At 43.0% G+C, this 26,618-nt stretch overlaps 2 protein-coding genes across 5 annotated transcripts in view; one reads left to right on the top strand and one right to left on the bottom strand.

Moving 5' to 3' along the window:
* Positions 1-15,609, bottom strand: part of USP28 (ubiquitin specific peptidase 28) — a 60,123-nt gene extending 44,514 nt beyond the window's left edge. Inside the window, exon 1 of one of the 2 annotated variants that reach the window (XM_080817049.1) lies at positions 15,482-15,609. In XM_080817049.1, the coding sequence (XP_080673175.1) occupies positions 15,482-15,538 (57 nt within the window). In that variant the 5' untranslated portion in view covers positions 15,539-15,609. The remainder of the gene's footprint in view (positions 1-15,481) is intronic. The other variant, XM_080817050.1, reaches the window with a different exon arrangement.
* Positions 15,610-16,373: 764 nt separating this feature from the next.
* Positions 16,374-26,618, top strand: part of HTR3B (5-hydroxytryptamine receptor 3B) — a 47,970-nt gene continuing 37,725 nt past the window's right edge. For 2 of the 3 annotated variants that reach the window (XM_080815631.1, XM_080815630.1), the window contains exons 1-3: positions 16,374-16,519; positions 16,646-16,809; positions 22,033-22,154. The gene's annotated coding sequence lies outside the window, so the exon portion shown is untranslated. The other variant, XM_080815632.1, reaches the window with a different exon arrangement.

Here is a 26,618-nt window from a genome sequence, read left to right as displayed (position 1 = left end):
TTCATTGTGTGAATCTATATATCACAATCATATACAATATTCTAAAAAATCAGAATCAACAGGGTCACGTGCCAGTAAACCCACTGTAAGTTGAAAGTATCATTAGTGGAAAATGCACTCAATACACCTAACCTGCCAAACATCGTAGCTCACCTAGCTGACCTCAGATGTGCTCAGAACTCTTACGTTAGTCTGCAACGGGAGAAGGGCATCTAACACAAAGCCTATTTTATAATAAAATGTTGAGTAGCTCATGGGATGTATAGACTGCTGTTCTGAATGTGAAAACAGGAACGGCTGTAGGGGTGCAGAAGGGCTGTAAGTGTCCTGGTTGCGGACCCAAGATCGCATGGCTCAGCGGCCCTGCCCAGTGTCACCTGAGAGAAGCATGTCACGTGGTACCAGCCTGGGAAGAGATCAAAATTTTAAACACAGGGAATGGTTTCCACTGAATGCGCATCACTTCCACACCACTGTAAGGTCGAACTATCGTAAGTCAGGGACCGTCTGTCATTGGCAGGAGGATGGGAGCAGCGTCATTAGCCCTGAACTGGAACCAAGACAGCAGTGGGACTGACAATCACACCTTCACCTCAAACTACTCTGTGTACCGACTGCTACTTAAGATTCATAGAAAATAATGCCAGTCAAAAATAGCAGCTAACATACACTGCTTACTCTCAGCCAGGTGTTAGAAACATTTGTATGAACTAATTTCGCCTTTGTAACAAAGCCAGGCTGGGTGCTAGGCCCGTGTGACAGAGCACAGGCACGGGAGGTCACGGCACTTACACAAGGTTATGGCTACTGAAGGGCCACCTCCCTCCAGGGTCTACACTCCACTCTACGCCGGGCTGTACCTGAGAAGACAAGGAACACAGGCCAGAGTATCTATTTCATGAGAAACCAGGCAATTACTTTCTTCCTGTGTTTTGATCTTGGTCTCTGCATCTTCCCAAGACCCCTGTGATCACAACCACGACCGTGATCACATCGCGGTGTGGTCAGTTCCAAAGCAGCCACTGTCAGGAAAGGACTGTACCTGAGGAAAACGCTATTTCTGACTGAATCTAAGGGCCATGACTCATAAGGAACACACTTACGTGTGCCACTAAGGAGAAACACTGTTGCCCACTTAAACTAGGGCAGGATGACATGTCAGTCAGGATGACACAACAGTCCCAGGAGACATGTGAATTGGTCACACCAGCTTCCTGCAGCTCCACAATTTCTTATTTATGTGGAGAACTACAGCAGTTTTGCCCATTTCCAGGTGCCCTGCCTGGCATGTGACAAGCAGTTCTTTTGCATGTTTCTAGGTAACAAAACCTAATAAACCTAGGCTGTCTTCCTTTCTTGGGTCCCAAAACACTTGGCTGTAGCTTTGCAGAAAAATTTGAAACTGAGCTCATTCCTCCAGTGATGAATATTTTGCCTCACTTTAAATCAAATTTATACCCTGCTGTTCTGTTCTATGCCTTTCTTCACCCACTTGCTTTTTTCCTACTTAAATGTTGAATCACAGTGTGATCTTTTATTTTTTTTATTATTTTTTAAAAGATTTTATTTATTTATTTGACAGACAGAGATCACAAGTAGGCAGAGAGGCAGACAGAGAGAGAGGAAGGGAAGCAGGCTCCCCGCTGGCAGAGAGCCCGATGTGGGGCTCGATCCCAGGACCCTGAGATCATGACTTGAGCCGAAGGCAGAGGCTTTAACCCCACTGAGCCACCCAGGCACCCCACAGTGTGATCTTTTAAAGTAAAAAGGAAACTAACCACGTGGCACCAACATTACGTATAACTCAACTGTCAAGACAAGTCCATACATGTGCGGACAAGTCCATACATGTGCGGACAATGATTAAGGACATCACCTCTGCTACTTGGAGGCCGTAGATGTAAGGAGCATCTCAGTTTCAGAGATCTCAGAATGCCAAATAAATATGAGTCAATGAACTACAGTATTCAAGTGTTAAACAATTCACCAATCATTACATCTGTCTGTGGATTAAAGCTCCACCCCCCTTTCGCCACTTTGTAATAGATAAGCAGAGAAACATTAATACATCTAGAATACACACAGGGAAAGAAAATAAACTCTATTTATTACTCTAAGTAATAAATTTATTAATATTAATTAATTAATATTATATTATATTATATTATATATTATTATATTATTATTATATTAATATTATTACTCTAAGTTAACAAGTTCTCTTGTTTAAAAGCTACCGGGTACAGATGACAACTTTGTAAAATCATTTTGTACAACTCCAAGAATAATATTCTACATGTTAATTCAAATCCAACTGGATCTTGCTATTCAAAGGCCATTAACTGATTCTACATTTAACCTGCTCAACCTTTTCTCCTACTGGGTCCCTACCTCACAAATACAACCTCTGTCATGCCTTCAAGTGTTACTTTTACTACTTCCAGAAATGCCTCCTACATTGTGGCACCCTGCACTCAAGGGCTATATTCATCTTACCTCCTCCTTAAAGTCGACCCCAAGAACTCTGGTCCACACTACTCTCTCCCCTTCTAAACTCCCATTCTGAGGGAATGAATGAGCTTGTGAATGAAAGGGACTCCCCCATCTTTACCTGGTATTTCTCATCATATGGCTCTCTAGTTGTTTCGAATACGAAATTCTTGCCCACGTAAAGCGAGAATCGTATAACATACTACCTAATCTGAAGGACAGTGCTGGCAACAGTCGGGACAAACACATAAACACCTTCTTTGTCACAGGAACCTCAGGTGCCCCTGCATCCCTGTAATCCTTCCAACAGCCCTAAGAGGTAGGAATCATCATCATCATCACGCAGATCAGGAAACTAGAGCTTACAAAACCCATTTTGTCATCAAATGTCTTGAATTAAAAGAAATCAGGGACACCTGGGTGGCTCAGTCAGTTAAGTGCCAACTCTTGACTTTGGCTCAGGTCATGATCTCGGGGTCGTGAGCTGGAGCCCTGCGTCGGGCTCCGCACTCAGCTTGGAGTCGGCCTGGGGTTCTCTCCCTCTCTCCCCTTCCCCCTGCTAGCACGCTCATGCATTCTCACGTGCTCTCTTTCTCTCTCTCCTCCCTCTCAAATAAATAAAATCTTTTTTCAAAAAGATAAATCAAAGATAACTATTATAAGCCCAAATACATTTCACAAGGATTAAGCCACGCTGACACACACAAGCAACTGCTGTGAGACTCACGCTCATGAATGTTTAGCCAAACCTATGCTCTGTGGTACCTTCAACCCAAATCCTAAAAAGTGCTCTATGTTAAGTATTAATTCTACTGTAACAGAGATATTAAGCTTATTAGAGTCCTACTGTATTACTAACTCAGTTTTTCCGGGCACTTCACAGGAAGCTGATTTAAATATTAACTTCACCATAACGACGAGGCTCTCCATACAGAGTACACACCCAGTGTGAGACAAGACAAACCCTGTGTGCCAGGCATAATGAACTCAAATAACAGGCAAGAGCCAACAAGTTTGCATTTCCTTGGCTAAATTCACATTGTTTTCATAAAACAAAAAGCACTCTCTTTTCTTGCCCAGAGGCAGTGAAGACAGACAGGTACACACAAATCTCTAGAAAGAAGAAACCCAAGCCTTCTGACCTCAGCTACTCGGTGACTTTGGTCCAATCTAGTCCGCTTCTCTTAAAGCAAAGACCGTCATTCCTCCCACAGTAAGCAGGGAACAGGACTAGTCACATAACAAAAACATTAAGGTAATCGAGTTTTTATAATAAACACTAACTGATCAAATCCTACTGCAACTAAAATCAAACTCCCTTTGATCAGATGAGGCAAATCTGTGAGATTACTAATTTAAGAGTTTTATCCTTAAAACACCTATTTTGGTATTGTGTGGAGCTTTCTAGACTGTCCCATTCCTTCAAACAGGGATGTTGTATCATTTTGACACACACATTTCCTGATCTCAACTGTCTATTCTTCCAAAGACATTTCTAAATTTGAAACTAAGTGAATAGCTGATAAACGTTCTTTTACTCCAAAGAAGTACCAAGGTTCTTTGTAAGTGCGCCCAATAGAATTCCCTCCAAAATTAAAGATCGGCTTTTCTCATTTTAAAAAGAAACTTAAATGCCCAAGGAAAGCAAAAGAAGAGCTTTAGGAATCAAAGGAAATATACAGCAGCAACTCCAGAAATCCAGTCTGGACATCAGGGTCTCAAATGCATTCAGAGCCTCCCATGGACGGACCCTCCCACCTTCCACAAAACAAGGACCTGGCCATTGAAGTCCCTCGTCCTTTCTTGGTTTTCTTTCCAGGAACAAATCCACGTTTATTCCAAACTCAGGTTTACCCACACTATGCCATAAGGACAGGACTCCCTAAAAAATGACAGACAGTAGTTTTTGGTGCGTAAAACTAAACCGCCCTGAAATAGGGTTACTGACAACTCACTGTAATGACGCAAAAAGTAGGTTCATGGAGAAAAGGATTGTTCCAGTTCATCAACTGGCCCAAAGTTTTTAAAAAGCATTGAAAGCTTTTAAGATGTAGCCACTCTTATATGGTGTAGAAGGGGTTGAAACTGGAATTAAAAGCCAGGGGGAAAAAAAGGAATTAATCATTGTTTCTCATCTCTTTTTTTCAAATGCACTGAGCAATTCCAATAGCACAAAAGGATACAGAGTGAAAAGGAATTTCTCTCTCTTGTCCGACCCAGTCCCACTTCCCAGGAGTAACCACTACTAATAGTTTCCGATATATCTTTCCAGAAGTGGCCTATGCACACGAATATATCTTTTCATACTGAACGTCGTGTCCTGCAACTTGTTTTCACACTGTCGAACTCATTAAGACAATACTTTCTCATTTCTTTGAATACACGCCCCAGCCAAATACAAGAAAGGAGGCTGGAAAGCTTTTACAATAAGGACATATGGAATGCATCTTCACAAATCAGAGAAAATGCCATTTTTAGCAAAAATTGAAAGGCTGAGAAACCAGAAAGATAAGGGCAAAGATACAGGAAATCAAATTGACATGCTTACAGTGTTACAAACCTAACAGTAAAATTAAAAGTTGTTAGGTGGGACTCAGGGTGCAGTTTCTATTTGTGATAAATAAGCAGGACATGAGAGTAGTGAGGGACTGGATTAGGAAATGTTCTAAATGTCAGCATGAGTTTGGACTTAATCTGATGAACAATGGAAAATCATCACAGGTCCCTCAGCAGAGCATAAATATGAGGGAAAATAATGGTGCTCTAAGGGGATTAATCTAGCACATGTGAACAGTCAGTTCAAAGGGAGCTAAGACCAGGGAAAGAAAGCTTAACCGTGAGTTAGAGGAATACCAAATACACAGGTGTGATGAGACAGGGAGGGGGCCGAGAGGAGAACTGAAAAGGTAGGACACACAGTGAACATCTCAGAGATGGAAAAAAATGAGGCTTAGTCAAATATTTGAAACTGGATGCCTGAGAGAATGCTGCTGGCAAGGACATAAAAGGTCACCAGCAAGAAAACCAACCAGTGTAATACACCACACTACCAGAGTGAAGGGTAAAACACCTGATCACCTTGACTGGTGTAGGAAAAGCATTTGACAAAATACCTTTTCATGATGAAAACAATCAGAAAAGTAGGAATAGAAGAGAATTTCAACATGATAAAGTGCCTTTATTTAAAAAAAAAAAAAAATGAGGGTGCCTGGGTGGCTCAGTGGGTTAAAGCCTCTGCCTTCAGCTCAGGTCATGATCCCAGGGTTCTGGGATCAAGCCCCACATCGGGCTCTCTGCTCAGCAGGGAGCCTGCTTCCCACTCTGTCTCTGCCTGCCTCTCTGCCGGCTTGTGATCTCTCTGTCAAATAAATAAATAAAATCTTAAAAAAAAAAAAAGAAAACTCACAGTGAGCGGCATACTCAACAGTGAAAGACCAAACGCCACCCCCCTAAAATCAGGAATGAACCAAGGATGCCCACCTTCAGCGATGCTAGTCGGTGTCCCGGAAGTCTCGGCCAGAACAATTAGGCAAGTAAAATAAAAGGCACCCAAATTAGAAAGGAAAAAGTACAACTAGCTCTCTTCACAGATGACAGGATATATACAACCCCAAAGAATCCACAAGAGTCACTAGAGCTGATAAACACATCCAGTGACATTGATACAAAATCAACAGGCGAAAATCAGCTGTTTCTATACAGCAGCAATGTATGATCTGAAAAGGAAATTTTTTTATAAGTTCCATTTATAATAGTATCCGGAAAAATAAAATACCTAGGAATAAATTTAACCAAGACTTGAACTCTGGAAAGCGTGAAACACTGAGAAAAAAAGCTAAAGGAAACCTAAATAAATGGAAAGATAGTCAGGTTGATGGACTAGAAGATTGGATTAGTCAAGGTTCTCCAGAGAAAAGAACAACAGGGTGTGTGTGTGTGTGTGTGTGTGTTGTGTGTGTGTGTGTGTGTGTGTGTGTGTGTGTAAATGAACCCTGTATTCCTAGTTTCCTGTCTAGGTGGTGGGAGAGAAGTAATTTGTTGTAAGAAATGGGCTCTTGCATTGTGGAGGGTGTAAGCCCTGAGCTCTTCAGCTGACAAGTTGCAAACCCAGGAGAGCTGGACATGTAGTTCCAGTCTGAGGGGAGGAGAAGACCAACGGCCCAGCTGAACAGTCAGGTAGGTGATATTCCCTCTTACTCAGCCTTTTTGTTCTATTCAGGTTTTCAATTGAGGGGATGAAGTCCACAGGCATTAGGGAGGGCCATCTGCTTTACTCAGTCTACAATTCAAATCTTATTCAGAAGCACCTTTACAGACATACCTAGAATAACACTGGACCAAATATCTGGGCACCTCGGGGCCCAATCTGATTGACACACGAAATTAACCATCACAAAAGACCTACTATTATTATATCCAAAGTGACCTACAAATTCAATGCAATCTGTCAAAATTCCCACAACCATTTTTGCAGAAATGGAAAAGCTGATCCTCAAACTCTAAGGAATTTCAATGGGTCCTGACTAGCCAAAACAATATTGAAAAAAAAAAAAAAAAAAACCAAGTTGGAGGACTTACGCTTCTGGATTTCAAAAGTTTAAAAAAAGCTATCGTAATCCTGCCAGTGGAATACTGCAAAAAGACAGAATTAGAATTGAGAATTTAGAAAAACCTATAATGTATGGTCAATCAATCTCTGACAATGGTGCCAAGACCATTTGATGGGGAAAAATCAGTCTCTTCAAAAACTGATGCTGGGACAAGTAGACATTCACATGCAAAAGAATCAACTTGGACCCCCTACCTCTACAATACACAGAAACTAACCCAAACTGGGTCAATAACCTAAATATGTGAGCTAAAATGACAAAAAAAAATTTTTTTAAAGATTTTATTTATTTATTTGAGAACAAGAGAGAAAGGGAGAGAGCGTGAGCTGGGGGAGGGGCGGAGGGAGAGGCAGACTCCCTGCTCAACAGTGTGCCCAATGTGGGGCTCGATCCCAGGACACTGGTTTCATGATCAGAGCCAAGGGCAGACACTTAACTGACTGAGCCACCCAGGTGCCCCCAAACAACAAAACTCTTAAAAGAAATCAGAGAGGCAAATCTTTAGCTTGGATTTGGCAATGGATTCTTAGATATGGCACCAAAATCATGAGCAACAGAAATAAATAGTAAGCAGGACTTCACCACAATTAGAAACTTTTGTGTATCCAAAAAATAATATCAAGAAAATGAAATGACAACCTACAGGATGGAAGAAATATTTCCAAATCATAAATCTGACAAAGGCTTAGTATCCAGATTATATTACGACCCTTACAATTCAAACAATCAAAGACAAACAAATGCAATTCAAAAACGGGCAAAGGACATGAACAGACATTTCTCCAAAGAAGATGCCAATAAGCATATGAAAAGATGCTCACGAAGAGCCATTTGGAAAATGCAAATCAAAATTATAATGAGATACCCCTTCACACACATGAGGATAACTGTTATAAAACGAAACAAAACAAAAATGGAAAATAACAAGTGTTTGGAGAGGACGGAGGTGGAGAAATTAAAACCCTTGTGCATTGCTGGTGGGAATGTAAAATGGTGCACCTGCTGTGGAAAACAGTTCGGCAGCTCCCAAAAAAGTTAAAGACAGAATTACCATATGACCCAGCAATTCTACTTCTAGGAATATACCCAAAAGAGCTGGAAACAGGTATGCAAATGTCTGTACACAAATGTTCACAGCAGCACTATTCGTAAAAACCAAACGGTGGATACAATTCAAATGTCCACCAAAGGGAAAAATGGATAAAATACACAAAGTGCAATATTACTCCATCATTAAAAGGAATGAAATACTGATAGGTGCTACAACTTGGATGAAACTTGAAAACATTATACTAGGTAAAAGAAGCCAGACACAAAAGGTCACATATTACATGATTCCACTTATATGGAATATCTAGAATAAGTCAATGGAGGACAGCAGATCAGTGTTGCCAGGGCCTGGGCCAAGTAAGGAATAGGGAGTAACAGCCTCATGGATAGGGGTTTTCTTTGGGGGTTTAGAAAATGTTTTTAGAACTACAAAGAGGTTACAATATTGTGAATATATACACTAAATGTCATGGGACAGGACACTTTAACATAGTTAATTTGGGGGAATCTGGGTGGCTCGGTCAGTCAAGCATCTGACTCTCGATTTTGACTCAGGTCATGACTTCAGGGTTGTGAGACTGAGCCCCGTGTTGGGGTAAGCGCTGAGTGTGGAGCCTTCTTAAGATTCTCTCTTTTCTAGGGCGCCTGGGTGGCTCAGTTGCTTAAGTGACCAACACTTGGTTTTGGCTCAGGTCATGATGTCAGGGTCGTAAGATTGAGCCCCGTGTCCGGCTCTGCACTCAGCACGGTCTTCTAGAGACTCTCTCTCTCTCCCCTTGCCGCCCATGCTCTCTCACTCTCTTTCTCTCTCTAAAACAAATAAATAAATCTTAAAAAAAAAAAAAAATTCTCTCTTTCCCTCTGCCTCCACCCCTCCCCCCATGCTCTCTCTCAAAAAAAAATTTAACAGTTAATTTTACATTATGTGAATTTCACTTCAATTGAGTGAAATCAAGAGAGATTTGTGCTTCCACATGCACACACACACCCCCAAAAATAAAAAGGACATCAGGGAAGTACTAACTTGTACAAGAATATTGGAGAATAAGTATTTGTTTGGGGTAACTCAAATTTAAACTGACTAACAGCCATCACGCAGCATGCTACCAGCACCTACTCACATAGATTTTTTATTAAAGATTTATTTATTTATTTGAGAGAGAGAACGCACGTGTGTGCAAGCAGAGGGAGGACAGAGGGAGACGGAGAGAGAGAATCCTCAAGCAGACTCCACACTGAGCACAGGGTCTGACGTGGGGCTGGATCCTGGGACACCTGAGCCAAAACCAATGGTTGGATGCTTAACCCACTGAGCCACCCAGGCACGCCTACTCGTGCGGATGGTTAACTTGGCTTTGTCTTTCTGGTATTCTGACCTCCCTTTTCAGGTAGAAAGCCTGGATAGTGGGAATAGTGCTCCACAGTGCAGATCCCACCACACATTAGCCTTGGAGTAAATCTCAACTTTCCAGGGCTTTAGTTTCCACATTTGGAAAATAAAGTAAACTGTAAGCTTTGGTGGCACCTGGTACAACCCTCAGATGAAATAATGCATACAAGATTTGTTAGTAAAATGAAAAAAAAAAAAATAGAAATGTCAGACGCTGTGACCTGCCCGTCCAGCAAAACTCGTCTAGATGTTGGGAGAACACTACCCACGTGATGGTTTCCGTGTGATCACTTACTAGCTGTGCCACTCTGCAACTCCTACTTCCTCTTCAGACTAAATTTTACTTCACAAGGTGGCTCTGTGGGTTCCATGAGAACATACAACAAAGCATGTCATACGTCATCAAGTGGCAGCTGAAAAGTTTGGTTTTACTTATTTTTTTTAACATTTTATTTATTTAAAAGAGAGAGGGAGAGAAAGAACAGGCATGAGAGGAGAGAGCAGAGGGAGAGGAAGAAGCAGGCTCTCTGCTGAGCAGGGAGCCCCATGCAGGGCCCGATCCCAGGACCCTGGGATCACACCTGAGCCAAAGGCAGATGCTTAACAGACTGAGCCACCCAGGCCACTGGAAAGTCTGGTTTTAGAAAGGCACCTGTTCCAGGAAGAAAGTGGGAGTGGCTTGAGGTCCCAGCCCTGCTACTTAGCATTTGAGCTTAATTAAGTAAGCCACATTTCCCATCTGCAACATGCAGGCCAAGACACTTCACTTTCAAATCTCATTGTTAGGCCCTTATAAGCTATATTAAGAGCTGAGTCTCAGTGTCCTCATCAGTCATAAGACATAATAATTTACACCTTGCATAACTGTAAATATACAGAAAGCACAGAGAAGTGCTTCAGACCATAACTGGCACGTGGCAAATACTATTAGAGCAGATAGCTGCTCCCACGCCTGTGGCGGAAGTCCCTACGCAGCACAGGGTTAGAGCCAAGGACACAGATATGCAAGTACCACAGTTTAACCAGCATTTGCAAATAGAGGAGGAGTCATTTGCAAGCCGTGATTCAAAATGCAGACTTGGATGAAGTTAGTAAAAGGAACATTAACAGCCAGGAAAGCTAACAGGTTAGCCCCTCAATGAGAAGAAAGGCAGAAGAACCAGAATAATACAGGTCCCAAATGTTCCAAGGGAGAGAGTTAGGGAAGTAAGGCAGTTGTACAGTGACCGTAGTAATAGGTCACTGTCTAAGAACTCCTTCTATACCCTCGAGCCATAAGATATTAAAATTGTAAGATGAAGAAGAGAAACTCAAACATCTTTTCCAAGACTAATTTTCCTAAGAAAGTTGTTGTTTTGTTTTTTAGTTTCTAGGAAAAGGCAGAACAATTGATAGTAAGTAGGAATAAAGTCAAATGCCAAAATAAACATCAACCAAACAGTGGCAATGAGGAATCATCACATACACAAGCAGGAGAAAGGGGCTTGAGTTGGTATTTGAATAACCAAGGAGGAATGGCCAAAAGCATTACTTCTGTAAGGCCACAGAGTTCACCAGAAGGTGGTTAGTCACTGGTCACCTCGGAGAGATCAGTTTCATTCCCAAGAGACAAATACTAAAAGCCTACTATTGGCAAGGCTCTCCTTGGATGGCCTGGGGAATGCTGATCCCATACAGTCATTGCCCTACAATCTAACCTTCTGGTGCCTGGTCGGCCTCTCTGCATGCCTCTGGGCAATCAGACCTCTTCTCGTGGGAGCCTAGACTGGTCCCCCACAGCCGTCTCCTAACTGGGTGCTTGTCCTGAGGCCTGCTGCCACCAACAGCTCTGCAGGGCAGTCTGGGAACCCACATGCCTCGGACTAGGGGCTGGGCCTCCTATCAGCCAAGAGCAGATCTTGCAAGGGTCTGTGATTTCCATGTTTTCCACAGTGAGTTGAAATTACAATATATATAATTGAGAAAACGCTTAAGGAAAGAAACAGGTGGACTTAGAAACTCTGGTCGAAAAGTAAACAAAACAAAAGTAAGGTACTGGACAAGTTCAATCGCTGGACAGGGCAGAAGTCAATGTCATTGCCATTTTGTTGGAGGACCAGGGACACGTGCATAGCTAAATGGAAGGTGGGAATTCTGCACAATAGGAAAGAGCTTCTCAAAGTCATCACCCAGGGATATTATCCAAAGGCAAGCTGCGATTCAATAGGTCTAGGTGCATTGGTTTTTGGAGCCTGTTTAGGTCCCACCGTAACGATTTCAAGCTACCACCAAGAGGCCCCCAGACACAGGGTTGGGAAGAGATGTACACGTTCAGACGGAAAGGCAGCCCGAGCTGGCTCAGCGCACCCAAATCTCTACATTTCCAACAAACTCCTGGGGGATGCAGAGGCTGCTAGCCCACGGACTGTATTCTGAGTCTCAAGAGAACAGAAGATAACAAAGGTGTCTTAGGCTAGAATAAAGGAAATGTGAGATAACTTAGAAGGGCAAGGAGGTGCATCACTTAGCTCAGGGTTTCTTGAGCTCAGCATTATTGACATTTGGGGCCAGATAACTCCTTGTTTTGGGGGCTGTCCTGTACATCACAGAACATTCAGCAGCATTCCTGGCTTCCACCCATTGAGGCCAGTACATCCTCCTCCAGCAATCCCCATCAAAAAGCTCTCCAGAGGGGCACCTGGGTGGCTCAGTGGATTAAGCCTCTGCCTTTGGCTCAGGTCATGATCCCAGGGTCCTGGGATCGAACCCCACATTGGGCTCTCTGCTCAGCGGTGAGCCTGCTTCCTCCTCTCTCTCTGCCTGCCTCTCTGCCTACTTGTGCTCTCTCTCTTTAAAAAAAAAAAAAAAAAAAAAGCCCTCCAGACACCACGGATCAAGATTCATCTCTAAGAAATGAAGGAAGAAGGGAAGGGTGGTACCTCTTACACCAAGAGAAAAGAGATAATGAAGAAGGAAACACAAAAAGCAAAAAAAAAAATAAGACCTCTCCTCACAGAAACAAAAACACCCCCCCCCCATCTCTTTTGATAGCAGCAGGCTCAGCCAAGTAGAAAAGAAGCTATATACTTAGAAAGAATGAAGGGAAGATTGAGTTTAAAACATCAGGAGAGTTCTGGAGGGTCAAAGAAAGATTCTGACCCAAGACAACGGGTCCATTGACTCAGAAGTAGGATCAAGGCTATCTTGGGCTCTTAGACTCAGAATTTCTTGGGTTCCATCCTGGCTGTGCCATTTGCTAGGTGGGTGATCTTGGGCAAACTGTTTAATTAATGTAAGTCTTCCCATATGAAAACTTCACAGAGTGACTCTAAGTCCTGAGATAATACAGGTTAAGTTCTGAGCATGGGGTCGGGCATATACTACATGTTCAATTAACATTAGTTCCTACTACTACCAGCATCATTATTTTCCTTAAAAAACATCTGCTTCACTTGGCTACCACTTACATTTCTTCAAGGAAATAACACATGGAAAGATCTTGCCTGGCAAGGCGCTACTTGTCACTGCTTTTTACAAATATTGTACTCATTGTGTGAGCAGAAACTATCTGTAGCTGAAGAAGCATTAAAGTTGTGAGAGCCAACCAAGCGCTGATGGGCTGGTGTTCCGAAAATCACAACTAACGAGACAAGGTAAACGTGAATGAAAAGCCAATAAATCAAGAGAAAGCAAAAAGGACATTAAATTTTCACGGAAACTGGCAGGTTTTCATAGGGCTCCAGTCAGCGTCAGGAGCATGTGATGAATCCTCGTGCCAGCTGCCAAGGATGACAGGTTTATAAGAACCAACCTGACTTCAAGTTGTTTATCCTACAGTAACAGTAAATGTTGCTGCTGGGGTTTTTTTGTTGTTGTTGGTTTTTTTTTTTTTAAATCCAAGTCAAGAACTGATTAAAACACAGAAATCTGTCTGTTAAGAAATCTCTGTAGATGTTCGAATTACCAGTGGGCAGTCTGGGGTGTTATGCGACATCACAAAGTATCCTCTTTCAGACTCTAGAGAACATATTCCAAGGGTGCTGCATTTTTCTCACTAAAATTCTTGGGAGGCTATAAAGGGTTCTGTCTGTCCCCATGCACCACTGACCAATAAGGGAAGGGCTGCATTCTAGGTTTTAAATAGCTTCCGAGTGCCCTGGACGATAGCTCTTCTCAACCGGAACTGAAGACCCTTTAAGGGAAATGCAGAGCGCCTCAGAGAATCCAAAATAAGAGCCCATTCTAACATAAACTCATCAAGACGGGGAGATCACTAAAATCCTTCCCCTGAGATGCGAAGGGTACTTTCCCTCGATAAGATTCCTTCAACCTAGCCTGCTAATTTCAAGCATTTTCATTAGCAAAAACAAAAGGGGCAAACATTATCAAGCATTCCAAGCTTATCAGGCTGTCTGTATGGGGCGAATCACTGGGAAGAACAGTGAATGTCATCACTCCGCAGGTGGCCAAGAGTCAGGGTACTCGGGCCAGCCACAGCCAAGCCGAGTTCCAAGTCTTCCCAAAATAGCTATGACTTACATACAAGTGCTCATCAAACACCTCACATACAAACCCTGAGTGCTGAGAGAGAGTGCTCAAACTGTGGCAGAGGTAAACGAAGATGCCGCTGATGACCAGGCACGTGGTCTCCAAACATATTTAAATATGACCTACTCTCCCTTAAAATAGCCTCTCCCCTAAATCAACGCAACTATCTCAAAACTCCGTTTTTCCCCACCCGTTCTTAAGTCACTGTCCTAAAAACAAATAGAAATGACCTGTGAAACCAGAGAAAATCCTGACTCAGAGTCCATTAGGTATTTGCGGACACTGAACAAGAGCATCCCCATTAGAAATCGGCAGCACGTGAAGGACCATCCATGTTACTTTCATTTTGGAGCCCAGGACCTGGAGGACATTAAAAAGGAAATGGGTTCGCTACACTCCACGGGTCTCCTGTGTGCACAAAAAGAATACACAGGCACAAAAGGTTTCCCACGTGGTAGTAGCTGACAGCTCTGCATTGTAAATATTTTTATGAAATTCCTCATTTCCAGACTCTCACTGCAATACTTGGCACAGGTCTCCCGTTCGGTCTCGAAAAAGCACAGCAGTGGAGCGGGGAGGAGGTGGTGTGAAGTTATAACTTTCCAAAGTAACATTAGAAGACGTTCTCGAATTGCCCACTTAATCAAGTTTATCAGCCTTTTGATTTCTCCCAAACCAGTGTTGCACTCTCACCAACTCAGCCCAGAAATCCTTGTATTGATTTCAATCTTCTGAGATAATAGGAACAGGAACGCATTTACGAGAATACCTTCTATTCACCGCGCTGTTCCTCCTCCCTCCTTAAAAATCTACTGATGAATGCACCGGGCAGGCTGCTCTCAGTTTATTTAAAAAAGAAAGAAAAGAAAAAAGAAGGGGGCTGCTGGGGTAAGGGAAGGGAGGGAGTGGTAACCAGGACCCCTGGTCTTCCACACGGTGTTCATCAATCTCTGCTTTAAGTCAGGTAAGTTCGGTCTGCTTCAGACACTTGAAAACAGTACTGCCAGAAAGGGGACTAAAAACCACAAAAACCATCTTAGCGGCCCTCTTGAGAAGTTTCCCACCCAGGTCAGGGCCCAGGAGCGCTTCCCCTAAAGATCCCTGATGCACACAACCCCACGTCCTGCCCTTTATAGCTGGTTCTCCAAAACACCGACTCCCCCCGAACTTCAGCTCGCCCCCGACCGGAGCCTCGCAAGGACCTAGCGCCCCCCACCCCGCGGGCGCACAGCCCTCGCCCCCGCCCAGCCGGCTGCCAGTGCCCTCCGCAGCCCCCGCCCGCCCCACGCCCCGCAGCCCCGCAGCCCCGCAGGCCTGCCCGGGGCCCGCGCCGCTCCAGCCCACGGCCCGCAGCCCCCTCCCCGCCCGCGACCCCGAGCCACCCCCGGCCCTCGCTAGCCGCCGCGGGGCCCACCGAGCCGTGTCGGTCGGCTGCTCGGGCCGCGTCGTCCTGGTGTAGCTCCGCAGTCATGGCCGAGGCGCCCCTCCGCGGGTCATCCGGCTCCCGCCGCCGCCGCCGCCGCCGCCAGCCCAGCCTCGCAGAAGGAGGAGGAGGTGGAGGCGGAGGAGGAGAAAGATGAGGAGGAGGCCCCGCCCCGCCCTCCGCCCCGTTCGGGCCCCGCCTCCGCCCCGAGCGCGCCGGAGGCTCGCCCACACGCCCCGCCCCCGGCCTGCGCGCGCACGCAAGGCGCGCGGCCGAGGGCCGAGCGGCTCTGCGTGCTCCCGCGCACGCCGCGCTCTAACCCGGCGCGGGTCACATGACCCACAGGCCCCGCCCGCGGCTAACGGTCAGCTGCGCCGCCCCGGGGCGTTCGCGTTCAGAGCTGTGGGCGCCGGGGAAGTGGTCCTGGCGAGTGCGGACGGTGCCCTCCGCAGTCCGGCTCCGGTGCTCTGCCCTCGGAACCCACTCATCTGTAGGACTCGCTGCCGCCTCAAGCCTGCCCGCAGAAGAGCTCCAACTGCCCTCCACCTGGGAACCCGTGTGGGGACCGCGCGCTGCGTGGTTTCCCACCTGGCCGCGCCGCCGCTTCGAAGTCCGGGAACAGGAAGGACTCCCGTGGTCTTCCAGGGCCGGCGGAGGCTGAGCGCCGCGGTCTGTCACCAGACGGACCAGCCCTTCCACGCACGGTTTCCTAGCGTGGTACCCGAATACCCCTGGGCCCGGCGGGCAGCAATTGCCGAGTTGTCCCATTTCCGGTTTTCTGCAGTTCCAACCACAGCTCTGTCCTATTTGGTTAAGTTTGAGCCGGATGCTCTGACGGCATGTTAAAAGCCAAGATGCTGCCCCCCGCCCGCCACACCCAAAACTGTATTTTCAACAATTCGGTGGAAATGTTAACTACTAACCATGTTTCACATTTATTCACATGTATCACGACGACAATCCAGCTGGCACCCTTTTGGCTGTCCCCAGTGTATGCGGAGAGCCGGTGTGGAAGAGCCTCTTTTAGGGGTAGGGTTCTACCATTTTCCCGGTGCAGGCCCCTGGCAGCATCTTGGGTGTGAGTTGCATATGGAGGGTGACCTTTCCTGTGCTCCTGGCATTGTTGTCCGTGTGATTGTGATGTTTCACCTGCAGGGCTTTCTAGTCCGCTTCTGGGCACAGCTTGTGGCACGAGGAAACAGGTACAGCGCAGGGGCGGCTCCCCTGGGAGGAGACCTGGCTAGTCTCGGGAGCCTGGGCCATGACTGCGGCTGCTGCTTCCTTACCTGGAGACAGAGAGGCGCCCCTTTCCTTGACAGGTAACCCGCAGAGGGATCAGAATCTTCCACCCTCAACAGGCTGACTGTGTGTGTGTCTGATGGTTGCAGGACTTTCATGTTTACGTCTTTGCCTTTTTTTTTTTTCTTTTTTTTTTTTTGTGGTGAGTAATCCAGAGCTGTGCGCATGGCCTCAACTCAGCGGTCACTGCAAAACCAGTTGATTTCTCAGTCTGGCTTATTTGCGGCATTGAATACGTCTAAATTACTAGAAAGTGTTATTTCTGTGTGTCTTTACCATGTCTGTGGGGCAACTCTTGTTTATCTTTGCCCACTCATTTTAGGAAATTGCTTATTTAATGTTAGTAAACGGGGTGGAAACCTGTAACTTTTCCACGAAAATTTCCTTAAAAGACCACCAGGGACCACCTATGCCCATATTTCTGAAACAGATATATACAGGCCATTTGATAAATACAGACCCCTGAATTCTGATTAAGCGTCTTTCTGCTATGTGGTTCTAAACAGAACTCCAGATCTAATAAATTTGATAAAATCAATTTGAGGGCTCTAGATCTGATAGATACTCTTAGCCTCCTTGGGTTTAAGTACCACCTGATCTTGGACATGGTAATCATCTAGAGACACTCTGTCCAACCGGGGTGTTTCGTGAACAGTCTACATCAGTGCTTGGCCATCAGTTGGCAAGTTTCATGGTGATCAAGTATCCAAAGCGGACATCATGGTCCATGGGCTGTCACCACAGAAAATCCCTTCTTATTCCCCCTGAAAACCCATACATGAAGGTTCCAGAATAATTACATTCTTCGTTGATAATCATTTCAGGAGTGTTCAGGAAAATAAAAAATATTGTTAAGGACCAATAGCAAGTAACTGACATATGTAAAGAGGGAACAGTTTTCAGAGTATTTTCCTGAGGAAGAAATTAAATTTTTTTTCTTTCTCTGGAAACTTTTTGTTGCCGTGCTGTTACTTTTTCTGAGTCAGTGAATTTACATTTCTGCTTCTGATTTTCCTCACACCCAAAATATAGTTTGTATTACAGTAAAATCATCCCATTTCAGTGCTGTTGAGTACTTGGGCGGAGCTTGTGTGGGATAAATGACAATGAAGGGAAAGCGTTAGGAAGAGAATAAAGGGTAAAGAAGGGTGTGTATACTTCTGTTCTCTGCCTCATTCTGTAACAGTGCTTGCCACGGCCTTTGGAGCAGTTGGATCTGAAAGCTGGAGGCTCAGGCTGATGGACAAGTATGACTGTTCTTTGAGCTATGGATTCCTTTCCAGGAATGATGGAGTCATGTAAGGGCCAGCTTCTTAGCTGTAGGAAAACGGCCTTTCTCACTATTTTGGAAAGAATATGGATATTTCTGTTATAACCCCTAGATTAAAGAATTAGATGATATACAAGGTTAAGTGCTAGGTATTAAGAAAGTGTTTCAGAAAAGGCTCGCTTTGGCTATTTAGAAAGTAAATGCATTTCTAGCCTTCCTGAAATGTGTACTGTAGGCAAATGTAGTTTGTGGGGAATCAAAACAACTTCCAACAAAATGAGTGAGTTCATTTCTGTTTTAGAGGTATTGGCCTTGGTATTCAAAATAATAACCCCCCCAGTCCCCTTCTTTTTGTTTCTCTGGAAAATAGAAGCAAACACTAAAACAACAACAAACCCTCTTAAAATCAGTTTTCTTCAGAATTCGTAAAAAGCCTTCAACTCCTGGGATTCAGTTTTCCTTTTATAAGAAGGAGAAAATAACTTTAGCTTCCAGATTGAAAGGTGGTAATAAAGAACCAGGAATAAGCCCATTTCTTCAAACTTGATTTTTGACAGCACTCTAGACCAGTGGGCATAGGACAGATTTTTAGCAAATGGTGCTCAGACAGCTCATTTTCCATATAAAAAATTAATTTTGGACTCTTACATCATAAACAGAAATCAGTTTTAGGTAGATTAAAGACTTGAATGTAAAAAAGCAAAATCAAGAAATTTTAAACCACTCAATCAGAGAATAGATTTTGAGAACAGGGGCACTTTCTTAAATCAGATGCAAAAAGTACAGTCCATACAAAAAAAAAGATTGTTAACTTCAATTATGTTAAAATTAAGAATTTCTCATCATCAAAAGGTACCATTAAAAAATGAAAATACCCACAAACTGGGAGAGGATATTTGCAACACATACATGTAACTGATAACATCTTAGTATCTAGAACAAAACTTCAAAACCTTGGCACTGGTACCTTGCTGGGGCAGATACTTCCTTGTTCTGGGAGCTGTCCTGCGCATTGTAGGCTGTTTAGCATCATCTCTGGTCTCTCCCTACCAGATGCCAATAGCTCTGCTCCCCGCCTGTAATCGTCAAAAACGGCTCCAGACATTGCTAAATGTTTCCTAAATAGCAAATTCTCTTCTAGCTGAGAACCGCTGATCTAAACTAGGTGAACAACCCTTACGAAAGAGACAGTGCACTTGAAGAAAGAGCCAAAGGCCTCTGTAGGCGCTTCACAGATAGGAAACCCAAGCATATAAAAAGATTCCAAACTCTGATTATCAGGAACACAGGAATGAAAACCACAGCGATGCCATGTCATGCATACAATGGACGAAAGTTTTAAAATACCACAATAACAAGTGTTGGCAAGAATGTGGAGCCATGGGAGGACGCCTGCACACTGTTTAGTAGTGTAAATTAGCACAACCACTTTGGAAAACAGTTTGACATCAAGTACTAAAATTTGAAGTTGTGTATGCCTTACAGCCAGCACTTCCTAAATAATATCCTAGAAAAATTCTTAAACGTTACCAGGATATATGTACAGAAATGTTCATAACACTTTTAATAGCAGATGAAATGGGAATCAACCTAAATATATCAACAGTAAAACTGATCGATTTTTTTGTGTAGTCGTTCAATGGAAATATATACAGTAGTTAAAATTAATGAATTATAGCTATTGCAATATCAAGGATGAATTTCAGGAATATAATATTTTAGGATAAAGACCAAATCACAGAAGATGGCATACAATATGATTCCATTTGTACAAACTACAAAAATTGTCAAATAATATATAGTCCAGGGAGATAAACACATGCCTAAACTACTACTAAGACCCTAAATGTTATGAACACAAAATCTGGACTAGAAGCTCTGAGGGAAGGAGAGGGGAGGAGAGGGGAAGGGATATATAGAGGAACTTACAGATAATTGGTAATACTCTATTTTCATAAATCAAGAGGTAGATATATGAGGCTTTGTCATATCACTTTACATACATTTTATGTATGTAAAACATTAAAAGAACATTATTATAAAATTAAGATCAAAAGGAAATCTTCAATCTAATAATGTTTCTGTGGCCTCCAAAAATACAGAAAAACACAGTCTCTGTAGTTCACAAAGATTACTCTTTTACGTCGGGTGATGCATGAGGCAGCATTTTAACATACTGTCCTAATAAGTAGAAATTATAATTTGACTCTTTTCAAGATAAATGAAAAATATTACCATTCCATTTTATGCAAAGTGTGCCAAAAATCCAGATTTGAAGTGACACCTAATGAGTTAGTCATTTTATAAAACATTTTCCCTTTTGGCTTCTAGATTTGGGGAAAGACTTCCTGTGTCAAAGTTGGGGCCTCCTACAGAAACCAGAAACCTGCTTTAAGATAAAAGCCAGAAAGCTACCCAGGAAAAGCAAATGTATATTTGTATAAAATGTATAATGTATAAAATGTATAAAAGCAAATTTTATAATACAGCAAATACTGGAGCGTAAATTGGAGCTTAAGGTGACTTAATTTTTCACTCAGGGCACCACTGCAGTGAAAAATCTTTCTCCTCAAAATACCAGAATTTGAAAAAGTAGATGCAGCAAGAGTAACTAATACCAACTTGGCTTCAGAAACGCAAATGTTGTTACTGATCTGGGATTTGACTCTGGAAGAAAAGAGAACATTTTTAGAGGAAGTAATAACTTTACTGAGCATTTACAGACTAGGTGGTGTTACGAGAGCTTTGCATTTATGAACACATCCTCACAATGCGCTGTGAAGTAAGTGCTGTTATTATTAATACCTCATTCATGAATGAGGAAACCAACAAAGAAAGGTTAAATACTTTGCCCAAGATTTTTTTTTTTTTTTAAGATTTTATTTATTTATTTGTCAGAGAGAGTGAGCACAGGCAAACAGAGTGGCAGGCAGAGGCAGAGGGAGAAGCAGGCTCCCTGCCGAGCAAGGAGCCCGATGTGGGACTCGATCCCAGCACCCTGGGATCACGACCCGAGCCGAAGGCAGCCGCCTAACCAACTGAGCCACCCAGGTGTCCCGTGAGCCACCCAGGTGTCCCAAGATTTTTCTACTAATAAAGACAGAGCCACAATTCTAAGCTAAGCAGTCTAGCTTTCTTTCTATAGGCCAAGGTAAAAAATAAGATTCTGGATGAATAAGTAGAAGAAAGATCCTGTAAAGATTTCTCTGAGGAGGTGCCATTTGTACAGAGTTGACAAAGACAATGGGACTCTGGGCCCTCTATCAAAGACTAGTTTAAAAAAAAAAAAAAAAAAGACTAGTTTTAGGAGGAGTAACACAGGTCCCAGTTTGCCTGGGGCAGTTAAGGTTTACCCCTGTTTTCCCAGCGCGATTATTAGTAGCTTCTCCTTTCTCAAGCTTCTAGGTTTGGATGATAAATTGTATGGTCATCTTACTGATAGAGTTTATCTTGAACATAAACAATTCCTAAAGAATCACACCGTAGTAATCCCAAAGTCTTTGAGTAATCCCAAAGCCTACACGTTCAGCACAGGTTATTTGAAGTATAGCTCAAATGCAAATCTCTAGCCACGACTGATAAGTATACCTCATTAATAGGAACTGGTTAACCTGTTTCTGAAGAACACAGCCAGGGGAAATAGCGGGCGCCCTATTGAAAGCGCATGGGATCACTGCCTTGAGTCCCATGCCCTTAAGGGACTGTAGCTTTTTCAGTTTTGTAACCCAGCTTCTGTGGCATTTAAGCCTAGAGGTGCCTGAGAGCCATCCCCGGAGAGTTGGAGACACTGTAGAGTTAAAAGGAGGGAAAATCTTTGATGGTCTCTGCCAGAGGGGCAGAAGTTGAATGAGGTTTTCTGTCCCCATGAGAGAAAAGCGTTTAGAATTTTGGACCTGGGGTGTTGAAGGTAAGAACTTTAAAATTCTGAAACAATTGTTTGTTGTAATATTTATTGTCTCCTTTACTTATCCAGAGTAACAAGAAACTTAAAACCAAAGGAACAGGGTGCCCAATAGACCATCCGGACTCTTCAGCCATTTCTGTGAGGAGCTGCAACGTCCTAGAGGGGGGTGTCAGCTGCTTTAAGGAGTACAGGTAAGTACTGCGCTCCCTACGCTGTTCAGAGAGCTGGTCTGGATAAATCAGAGTGCTCTAGTACCAAGGAGTAAAAAAGATTTAGAGAAGTACTTCGTGTAAAATTATTAGTCATATTATTTGAAGTAGAGAATTCTCAACTCTAGAGAAAAGATAACAGTGATCCCAGCAATTATTTTTTTTTAAGATTTTATTGATTTATTTGACAGAGAGAGAGAGAGCACAAGTAGGCAGAGAAGCAGGCAGAGAGCGGGGGGAGGCAGGCTCCCTGTTGAGAAGAGAGCCCGATGTGAGACTCGATCCCAGAACCCTGAGATCATGACCTGAGCTGAAGGCAGAGGCCCAAACCACTGAGCCACCCAGGCACCCCGATCCCAGCAATTATTGATCATCAGTCATTTCATTGGCAAACCAAAGAGAACGGGACAATGGCAAAACCAACACCGAGTTGATCCTGGTGAGTAGGTCGGTGATCTGGTTATAAGCTCATGGGGAGATCATGATGAAAACATTTTCAACATTACGAAATGACAAATAAGTTTTGATTTTTACAAAAACTAAATCTACATTGCTCAAACTGGATAGGATAAAGAGCCCCTTTTCTATCGCTCTGTGACAAGGAAGCCTACACGTTCAGCACAGGCTATAAAGATTCCTGGGGGGAGGCTTCTTGAAACAAAAGTTTAAGAGACATGACATATTTGTTTCTTTTCTTGGCTAGGAATTCATTCTCAGTATTTAACAGTACTGGAAAAGCTATGACATAACTTTTGGCTTTCCTACCCACGTACATTCATTAGTTAAGAATCTCTGTGTTGGTTATCGTAAATCTGGGGGCGCCTGGGTGGCTCAGTCAGCTGAGGTGTCCGACTCTTGATCTCAGCTCAGGTTTTGATATTGGGGTTGTGGGTTCAGGTCTTGCATTGGGCTCCATGCTGGGTGTGGAACCTACTTGAAACAAAAACAAAAACAAAACCAAACACTGAGGGTGCCTGGGTGGCTCAGTCGGTTAAGTGCCCAACTCTTGATTTCAGCTCAGGTCATGATCTCAAGGTCATGAGATCCAGCCCCATGTTGGGTTCCGCGCTCAGAAGGGAGTCTGCTGATCATTCTCTCTCTCTTCCTCTCCCTCTGCCCCTCTCCACCCCCACGCTCATGCTCTCTAAATAAATAAATCTTTAAAAAAGGGAAAAAAAAAGCTGAGTCAGAACACAGAAGAAAGGACTGACAAGGGGTGTGTGCCCCAGTTTTGCAGCTTTACTCAGGCAACAGGCCATAGTCAGAGCATGACATGAGGTGGCAGAAGTGCTGATAGGAGACCAAGCAGGCCTCTGGCCTGAGGAACCACGAACTAGAGGTTAGGCCAAACACACTCACCCAAAAGTGAGGAGAGAATTGTGAAAAGGAGCGAGGTAGAGAAAAGGATCCCTGGGTTTTTGTGCGGATTCAACCCAGGCCCCTGGCTACCCTTCTACCACAGATACACAACACCTCAAAAAGGACAAAAGAAAGCAGATGAGCTCTGAGCTCTTGCCTACATCCAAATGAGACCATTTGCAGTTTGAGTCTCACCAAATTAATTCACTTCTAAAGCACCAGAACATCAACATTCACTGGAGGAAGATTTTACACACACACACACACACACACACACACACACATCCTCTCTACCCTTTAGACATAACCGAATTCAGAGTCTCAGTAAAACATAGTATGCAGGATACAATCCAAAATTACTTGATATATAAAGAACCAGGAAAATATGACCCATTATCAAGGGAAAAGATAGGCCAGATCGAGATGTTAGAATTAATCAGACAAGAACATTGAAGTATCTATGATAACTGTACTCTGGAGTAAAGGAAAATACACTCATAATAAATGAGAAAACAGAAAAACCTCAACAGATAATTATAAAATATAAACAAGAACAAAATGAAAAAACTTCCAACTTAAGCATTCAGTGTCTGAAATTAACAAGTCATTGAATTGGCTTTATAGTAGGGTATGCGTTGTGTAAGGGAAAAATTACAACATTGTCTTGTGGTGTGTGTCTATTTAGATGTAATGCATATAACAGCGAGTATAAGTAACAGCAGGGCTGGTAAATGGAACCAAATGATTGCAGGATTACTGCATTTTATGGGAAAGTGCAGTAAAAGACTAAAAAGACTATGAGGAAGTAAGAATATTTATTTTAATTCCCAACATAACCACTAAGTAAATTGTGCAAAAAGTATAGCTAAAATGCTAATAGGTAGGGCACCTACCTGGGTGGCTCAGTTGGTTGAGTGACTGGCTTCAGCTCAGGTCATTATCCTAGAGTGCCAGGATCGAGTCCTGCCCTTCTCCCTCTGACCCTCCCCCCATCTCATGTTGTCTCTCCATTCTTTCTCTCTCAAATAAATAAATAAAATCTTTAAAAAAAATAAAATGCTAAGGTAGTCTTTCTTGGATATTAAAAATTAAAAAATCCAAAAGTAGGCAGAAAAGGAAGAATAAAAAAACAAAATATAGAAAACAAACAATAAAAGGGGAGATTTAAATCTAACCATATCAATAACTACTTTAAATATTAGTGGATTAAATATTCCAATTAAAAAGCAGAAATTAACAAAACAAAATTAAAAGGAAGATCCACGTATACCATATGCAAGAGATGCACTTTAAATATAAAGACATGTGCAGGCTGAAGGAGAAGATAAACCATGCGCCATGGACTGAATATTTCTGCCCCCCCAGATTCGTATATTAAAATCTTAACCCCCAGTGTGATGGTATTAGGAGGTGAGACTTTCCAGGGGTGTTTAGGTCATGAGGGCAGAGCCCTCGTGATGAAATTAGTATCCTATAAGAGACCCCAGAAAGCTCCCAAGTCCTCTTTCCGTTATGTGGAGATAAAAGAAGTTGGCAGTCTGCAGCCCAGAAGAGACCCCTCACCAGAACTTGACCATGCCGGCACCCTGATCTTAGACTTCCAGCCTCTAAAACTGTGAGAAATAAGCTTCTGTTGTTCATAAGTGACCCAGTCTGTGGTATTCTGTTATAGATGCCCAAACAAAGATACCGTGTAAACAGCACAGAGAGCCTGGGGTGGTTATTAGTATTGGACAAAATAGACCCATGACCAAAAGTACTACCAGAAACAGAGTCATTTTATAGTGGCAAAAGCGTCAATTCATCAGGAAGACCTAATAATCATAAATGTGTATGTGCCTATTAACAGAGCTTCAAAAATACATGAAGTAAAAACAAAGACTAAAAAGAAGAAACAGACAATTCCACAATATTAATAGATTTTAACACCCCACAGAAAATGGTCCAACAAGAGACAGAAAAAACAATGAAAATGTAATCTGAACATTATCGGACCACCTTGATCTAATTGATATTCACAGAATGTTAGAACCAACAATAGCAGAATACACATTCCTTTCAAGTATACATAGTGCTTTTGCAATGAATCATATGCCAATCCATGAAACATCTCTGAATCGAAATAAAATTATTGCAATCATAGAATATGTTACTTGACCACAATAAAATAAAATTAAAATTACATATGGTCCCCAACTTTTGATGATTCCACTTATGATTTTCAACCTTATGGTGTTGTGGAAGTGATATACATTCATTTGAAACTGTCCTTTGAATTTTGATCTTTTCCTGGGCTAGTGCTATGCAGTCTGATTGTCTCTCATGATGCTGGACATCATGAGATGTGGCTCATTGCTGCTGGACAGCAGCAATGAGCCACAGCTCCCAGTCAGATCACAAGGGTCAACAACCGATCCACTTAGAATCATTTTGTACCATACAACCGTTCTGGTTTTCACTTTCAATATAGCAGTCAATAGATTACATGAGGTGTTAAATACTTTATTATAAATCAGGCTTTTTGTTAGATGGTATTCTCCCACCACAGGTTAATGTAAGTTTTTTTTTTTTTTTAAGATTTTATTTATTTGACAGACACAACGAGCAGGGAACACAAGCAGTGGGAGAGGGAGAGAGAGAAGCAGGCTTCCCGATGAGCAGGGAGCCCATTGCGGGGCCCCATCCCAGGACCCTGGGATCACGACCTGAGCCCAAAACAGATGCCCAACTGACTGAGCCACCCAGGCGCCCCTAATGTAAGTGTTCTAATAAGGTCAGCTAGGCAAAGCTATGATGTTTGGGAGATTAGGTGTGTTACGTGCATTCTCCACTTAGTGGTATTTTCAACTTGTGATGGGTTTATGAGGTTGTAACCCTGTCATAAGTCAAGGAAGATCTGTACGATATCTAGAAAAACATCCCAAATTTTAAAATAGACAACTTCTAAATAATCTATGGGGCAAGAAACATCACAAGAAAAATTAGAAAATATTTAAAAGGAAAAGTAATGAATATACAACATATCAAAATCGGTACAATGCCACTAACCCAGTGCTTAGAGGAAATGTATGGCTTTATTTTTTTTGA

Source organism: Martes martes (assembly GCF_963455335.1).
Source record: "Martes martes genome assembly, chromosome: 10".
NCBI classification, from domain to species: domain Eukaryota; kingdom Metazoa; phylum Chordata; class Mammalia; order Carnivora; family Mustelidae; genus Martes; species Martes martes.
This window is presented reverse-complemented; position numbering and strand designations above follow the sequence as displayed.